The following is a 7,500-nucleotide window of genomic DNA, read 5'->3' as shown; positions in this document are numbered from 1 at the left end:
GCGCTCGCCAGCTCCCCACACTGGCTGATGTGAGGAAAGCGCAGAATCTCCTTCCACTTCTTGCTCCTCCCCTTCCGCTTCCCTCCACCTCCTGTCAGTGGGGAGGGGTTTCCGTGAAACGCGAGCCAGTGAGGAGGGGAGTGATTGGTCACCTGATCATCAGGACCCTCCCCCATCATGAAACTGCCCTTGTACTTATTAGTGCTATTGCTTGATGGACACTGCGAACCACAGACCCTCTCAGGCACACAACTTAATGCCACCTTCCGAAAACAAATCGGCATTGATTTCCAGGCCGTGGAACCTTTAAAAATGGCGAGCTGGTGGTTTCAGTCCAGCCTCAGCTTACTGGGCAGGAGTCGATGGTTCCCCGCCTGTTTGAGTGGTCTTCCTGTGGGGGCCATGCTGTGCAGAGAGACACAGCTCAGAGGGTGACTCACACCTGCCTGTCCGTCCCAAGGTGTATATACCAATATCTGCTCCCGCTTGCCTCAGTGTCCTTTTCCGGCATTTCCCAAACCCCTTCGACCATCTGCTCATGGTAGGTAACTGCGGACTCCAATCTAGTGTAAGCTGGGACATTATATATGCGTGGAAGAACTTTGGGGTGCCTGGGGGCAGGTGTGTCGTGCTCTTTCCCCATGACCGTTAACAGGTTAACTGCTTATTGAAAATAAATGGAGGAACTTCTGATAGCAGTTAGGAAGTTAGAAAGAAACTCATTCGCTACAATAATTGCATCTGTGCGGAATTTTGAAAATGTGCTTATTCATAAATGATTCAGAAGATTTTTCAAGCATATATTCTCAAGCCTCTGCTATTCTGGGATGAAGTGACCTACTCATGTTCCACAATGGAAGGTCAGAGTTATACGGCAGTCCCCAGTTAACCCCAGAACAGGAAGTTATGTCATAACGAGCCCAAAGAATTTCACAGTTGACAGTTGAGCTAAGTGCTGATCTAACAGAGGACAAAAGACTGGTTTAGAACAATGAAGATTAAAATGAATACCAACAATGGTGATTTATAACTTCATCATCACAAAACTGAAAGTAGTTAGTTGCCTGGGAAATTAGTCACTCAAGATAAACTTGGGTTGCACTATGATTCAAGTATGCAAAGACTGTCTGAAGGCGAAAGCGTTCAGAGGAACAAGCGACCGCTGAACAGCCAGACTACTCTATACTAAGAAGCCTTTTATCCTCGTTTGGTGGGAATGCTCTAGAACTGGGGCAGACAACACTGATCCTGGAGTGCTGGTGCCCAGCAGGTGTTCTGTCCTGCCGGATGGGTGTCTATCCGCCTGAGATCAGGTGCGGCTCATCAGAGACCAGGTAGGATGGAAAACCCGCTGGATACCGGCGCCCCAGGATCAGGACTGCCTACCCCTGGCCTAGAGTAAGTGCAATTCAAACTGCACTTATACAACACACCACTAGAGGTCTCCTGGTAATTGCTCAGACCCCATTTACTGCATTTCCTTTACAACATACTGACATCATACAAACAAAACATTAATGAACATTAAAACCACTACTGTAAATACAACGATACAATGAACTCAGAACGCTGCCCTGGGGGGGGGGGGGTTAGGAGACTCCTTGTTGGCATTAGAAACATCACTTGGTAGAAAATCATGACCATCATCCAGTCTGGGTCAAAATGATTGGCTGACCCCACCCCACCCACTACTTCACCTCTAACAGTAAGCACACAACCCCCCCGCCAGGCCCTGACTTGGGGGTCTGCACTTCTATATCTCATCGAGTCTATACTCTGGCAGGTTTTCACTTATGACATCATGCTGGCTGCTTGATGAGCAGCACCGATGCAGGGGGGCAGGTCACCCCCCCCCACCCCAAACAGCAGGGGCTGCCAAAGCCAGATTCCATCAGGCTGAATAATCCCCGCCCTCCCGCCGCAGCGTGTGCGCTGCTGCCACCCCCTGGCCACCCCCTGACCACCCCCTGGCCGCACCGAACCACATACAGCGCTTTCATTTATACGTTTAGAGAAAGTAATTCCTGCTGGGCCTCAGATCCCCACCCCACGAGAGTGGTGGGGGCTCACGCTGGCTCTGTATCTCACAGCGACCACTGGGGGGGGGGGTCCTCTGGCCTGCCACTGCCCCAGGGCCACGCATGACGGCTTCAGCGAGTCCCTACAAACGGCCAGGATGCCACCAGAGAACCACGTTCCGCAGCCTCTCTCTCTAAGAGACATCGTCCACTGGACATTTTTATTTTATTTGGGTTTTTGCCGATTCCTACATTTGTCAGAGTTAAATGATGGTTTCTGTAATTCAGGATGACACATACAGAGTAGGATCAGCCACACTGTGTCACATATCACTGTGGCCCCCCACACCGTGACACCCCACTCACCCACTGTGTGAGGAGGACGTCTTGTGGCCGCGCTCGCGAGTCGAAACAGAACCCTCACTGACGACGCAAGTTCGGACTGTTCATTCACTCAGGACCTACGCTGTCTGACTTTTCTGGTCCCCAGCTTCAAATTACGACGGAACACAGGTGTTAAGCTTCACCCCCCGCGCCATCAGCCCCTCCCCTCCCCTGTCAATCACAAGCAGGACACACCCACCCCCCATCATTCAGGACTCAGGTCCACAGGCAGCTGTCGGCCTGAGCCTGAGATACAGGAGCAACTCCGCAGCCACTTGGCTCTGTGCCTTTTGTACAACTTTCCAGCACAATAGTCTCTCATTTAAAACCACAAAAATTTGAAATCCAATGTGTTCTGCGAACAGGAAGCTTCTCCTCGGGGCCCAGCTGCCTTATCTCCCGGCTCAGCCGCAGACATAAGTGTCACTTGCCTGCCTGGATGGGGTTTGTGTGGGTGGACATTACTACACAGAGAGGAAGGCCTTACTGTACTTACCCTTTTCTCACGGTTCCTTTCAGCCTGCAGCGGCTCATTCTGTGTCACTGGCCGCCCCCCCGCTGAGGTCCTGCAAGCCGACAGGCCGCTGCCAAACCCCTCCGCCTCGCGCTTATTAAACCGGCAGCCCTCCGCTCGGCGTGCAGGAATCTGCGTCATTCAAGAGACCCGAATCCCCCCCCGCGGGAGAAGCGCCACTAACAGCTGCTCAGCGTTACGTTCGGATGTCGCCAGGAGGAGGGACACACCCGTCTATCCATTTCCCCCCCCCCCCCCCTCCCCCGAAGCAGAGGGTGCAAGGCTGGGGGAACTGCGGGCGGGGGGGTGGCGAGAGGGCTACGGCCGCAAAAAAAGAAAAACATTTATGCGACAGCAAGTTTAAACCTTTGTCGAGTAGAGCTTTCGGTGGCGGGGGTCTGTGGCGTTTCACCTCCAGCAACCTCCCATGTTGGAGGACAGACTGGAAAATGTGAATCAGCGAGCAGGCAGACGATCGCTGACATACTAAAGGGGAACATGTGTGTGTGCGCAAAAGAAATTACATTAGCCAAAAGTCTTGTATTTTGTTTGGTTACTCTTATGGTTAAGGTTAGGGCTGGGTGGGGGTTAAGGTCGTCATGTTGGGATTAGAGTTTTCCCGGTAGAATTGAATGGAGAGTCCCCACAAAAAATGTGAATACCCAAACTGTGTGTATGTGTGTGTGTGATGTGGTAAAGGGGGTGACTTCCCCTCCAATCAGCGACGAGCTGCACTCCTCAGTCACAGACCCAGGACCCCCCCGACCCTCTGGCTCCAGCAGCCCCCTGGGGCAGTTTGCATGCACTGTCTATCCTGAGCATAGCTGGCATTGATTCCGGGGGGGGTACAAAGCAAATAAATGGGAGCCCCCTTTCTGGGAACAGTCGGAGTGTGGCACGGGGGGGCTGTGATGACCCCAGCTGTGAACCACTGGCCTCACAAGGTGGGGGGGGGGGGCAGGATTGTATCACATCCACATTTCACAGAAGGTCCTTTTCAGTGCCTTTTTAAGGCATCCTTACAGAGTCCCCTCTGTTTGCTTGCTGACAAAAACGTCTACTGCAATCAGTAAATTCTCCATGACCACTGTCACCTCAGCCAGACAACATTTTGAAGAAAAAAAAAACAGCTTCTGTCTGAGGAGACTCTGTGAGCGTCTCACTGCTGCAGGACACGTCAGACACGTCAGCCTCACACGCTTCATACTGTCCACACGGATCTGAGGCTCAGAAATCCCGCAAATGGCTGCCAACACCTATGGTGGGGTAGCCATCCCAAACTGCCTGTGCCTGATGTTCCGTTTGAGTTTCCCCTTGCCTGGGTAAAGAAGCTCATTGTCAGAGTGAGGAGAGGGGACAGCGAGGGCAGAGAGCTGAAATGAGATCAGTGGGCACGTTGAAAAGCCGCCCGTTTGAGGCTTCAAAGACCAGCCTGTACCTCAAGGGCATAACTAACCAACCGATGGCTGCAGTTATTTGGCTTCGAGGTCCTCCAAGGTCTTGGCATGTTCCCTTAATGCAAGCTCCATCCCGCCAAATGATTTCCCGTACAGCCTCTTATTTTCGAGACACTTGTAGATTCACCTGACTGAGGGTATGGAGGTGCCAACAATTGAGCCAAAACTCATATTTCATTTGCCAGGCCTGAAACTGGACTAAAGATTAGGCCGCCTTCTAAATCTGTTCAAAAGTACAGGTTCACCCTGGGTTACAATGGGGTCACGTTCCGAGAAACCTATCGCAAAACGAAAATATCATAAGGCAAAAACACATTTTAATACAGTACACCTAGCCTATCAAACATCATAGTCTAGCCTAGCCTGCCTTAAACATGCTTAGAACACTTACATTAGCCTACAATTGGGGAAAACCATTAACACAAAGTCTATTTGTTGAATATCTCGTGAAACTTATTGAATAAAGCACTGAAAGTGAAAAAGATTTACTCATTGTAAAGCTGAAATATCGCGACACGAACCGTCGCAACCCGGGGAGCATCAGTACATTAATAATTTGCACCAAAACAATGATGTCATTTCTGTTCTGGCAAATTAAATAGGTGAGAGTAAAAGCAGAGTTACTGGTTCTTTCATCAGTGTCAAAAATGACCTCAATCTCTCTTTCCTGATGGGCAGTTTGTTATTGTGCTATTTTAATAAGGAAATAATTAAGGTATAACAATGGTGAAGGTTGGGTGGGCCAGGTCACAAAGACCTGAGACTTTGAAACGTACAGTGGATGGAATTACCATATGTTGTCAATTACTGGCTGGTTTAACCCAACAGGAGCCAATAAAGTAACCAGCGGGAAGTGGGTTAAGCCAATCCATTACTGAGAGCACTGGATAATCCCGCCCACTTGGCTTTCAAACCCCCATGTCTCCCATTACTACTTAAAACCCAGAAACGTAAGAAAAATGTAAATAACACGTGAGACTTTTTCAAGACGGAGCGATGTGCTTATGATTCTTGGCTGGGAACCGAGCCGAACATGTGGATCCAATAAAAACATGGAAACGGTAATTATTCATCTCTGGGAAATGTTCTACCGAAGATATGCAGAATCCCTCCGGGTATTACACTATGTTATGTTTAGTTCCAGGAACAGAGACACGTAAACTGTGTTACATAGCACACGATCCTCTTTCTTCAGGAAGTTCTTCAGGAAACTCAACATATATAGGAAATGCTCCAGAAAGACTCTGTACTGTACGTTGTTGGATCCCCCCCGTTGTTGGATCTTCGCAATGGTATCCTGTGAAATACGAAACGTGGGACGGCTCCTCTTGCCCCCCCCCCCCCCCATGTCTTGCCTGTCTGAATTACACGGCTCTCCTGAATTCACCCTCCTCCATTCTGGACTCAGCAGCAGAACTCAATGCATGCATGCAGCTCAGAAGTGCAATCTGAACATCTACAGCTTAGACAGATTTTATCAAATACCAATTTGAAATCAAGGATGCACACATGGCTAAATTATAATATTTAGGCCAGTGTTTCCTGATCCGGTCCACGGGGACTCACAGCCGGTCCACATTTTTGCTCCCTCTCAGCTCCTGGCAAAAACGTGGACTGACTCTGGGTCCCTGTGGACTAGATTGGGAAACACTGATGTAGGAAGTAAAACTTTTTTCATAATATTTATATTTTTGGGGCAGCTGAGCGAAAAGCCCTGTGAGATCAAACCTTCAAGGATCCATGTTTAAGTCGAACACACAGTTGCAAAGTGAGTTTCTTCTGGAAAATGGGGTTTGTTGCTATGGTAACCAGGTGTGAGGTTTTGTGCACGTGCAAGGCCCCCCCCCCCCCCCATCCTGCATCATCAGCTTCAAGTAGATGGGCTTCCTATAAAAACCTGCTCAGGAAAACCATCAATTTTTTGACACATGAGTTATGAAGCAGCCAATTAGAACAGTAATGCATTAATGACTTGGAAAAAAAAGGATTTTAAATACTAAGAAGGTTTCAATGCAAGTTCTTTCCAGCACAGAAGCCCGTTGGGATTTGGGCATTGCAGCGTGGAAAATATACAAGTCATGTTGTAAAGCTGATATGGAGAGGACTTCAGAAAAGGCATACATAGAGCACGATGGGTAGACGCGCTCCCACAAAGGGGGTGGAGGGGGGTGATGCATTTTGAAACTGCAATGTCAGAGAGGAAAAGGAAATAGTGGAAGGGGGTCTGAGATAGGCTCCCATCATGCACTGCTGCTTCTGCACTGTGGGCTGTATGAATATTACATGTGGTTGTCTGCAGCATTTAGCGAAGGCCCCTGGACCTCTGAAAGGCTCCACAGGGAACCCGCCGCAGAGCTCTGCAGCATTTAGCGTGGGCCCCTGGACCACTGAAAGGCTCCACGGGGAACCCGCCACAGAGCTCTGCAGCATTTAGCGTGGGCCCCTGGACCTCTGAAAGGCTCCACGGGGAACCCGCCGCAGAACTGTGCAGCATTTAGCGTGGGCCCCTGTACCTCTGAAGGGCTCCACGGGGAACCCGCCGCAGAGCTCTGCAGCATTTAGCGTGGGCCCCTGGACCTCTGAAAGGCTCCATGGGGAACCCGCCGTAGAGCTCTGCAGCATTTAGCGTGGGCCCCTGCACCTCTGAAGGGCTCCACGGGGAACCCGCCGCAGAGCTCGGCTGCTGTAGGGGAGCCCTTAAGCTCAGTGGATGTATCTTGTTGCATTTTAGTTGATTACTTCCTGCTCTTCTCTAAAGAAGCCTCTAATCCCCTCCCCACCAAATATTTCACTGTGATACAATGCTGTTATACTGGGTTTTCTCCCAAGAACTGAACCAACAGGCACCCAATAAGAGGTTCATGGCATTAATAACCATACCGCTCATAGCCTTTATTCTGTACGTTCGTTTACTCATTAATTCATTAACTCTGACTGACTGATTAATCTCACTGATTAACTCTAAATGAGAGTGATTGTCTTTTCATGTTTGTTTCCAGTCCACATGTGGTTATGCAGGCGAAATTGAGACAATGTTACTGATCATTTGCTGTTTAAACTCTGTGAGCACATCGATTTGTAAAGGCTGTTCATGCTGATGTCACACACCACACTGACCCGGATGCCA

At 49.7% G+C, this 7,500-nt stretch overlaps 1 protein-coding gene across 3 annotated transcripts in view; it reads right to left on the bottom strand.

Annotated features, from left to right (window-relative positions):
* The window catches only part of grk5 (G protein-coupled receptor kinase 5), a 37,931-nt gene that overhangs the window by 14,510 nt on the left and 15,921 nt on the right, over positions 1 to 7,500 (bottom strand). For all 3 annotated transcript variants that reach the window (XM_072714095.1, XM_072714096.1, XM_072714094.1), the window contains exon 3: positions 1 to 91. This exon is cut by the window's left edge and continues 5 nt beyond it. In XM_072714095.1, the coding sequence (XP_072570196.1) occupies positions 1 to 91 (91 nt within the window). The remainder of the gene's footprint in view (positions 92 to 7,500) is intronic.

This window comes from Paramormyrops kingsleyae, chromosome 7 (genome assembly GCF_048594095.1).
Source record: "Paramormyrops kingsleyae isolate MSU_618 chromosome 7, PKINGS_0.4, whole genome shotgun sequence".
In the NCBI taxonomy this organism is placed as follows: Eukaryota; Metazoa; Chordata; class Actinopteri; order Osteoglossiformes; family Mormyridae; genus Paramormyrops; species Paramormyrops kingsleyae.
The sequence above is the reverse complement of the archived record's forward strand: the minus strand, read 5'-3'. Positions and strand labels throughout refer to the sequence as shown.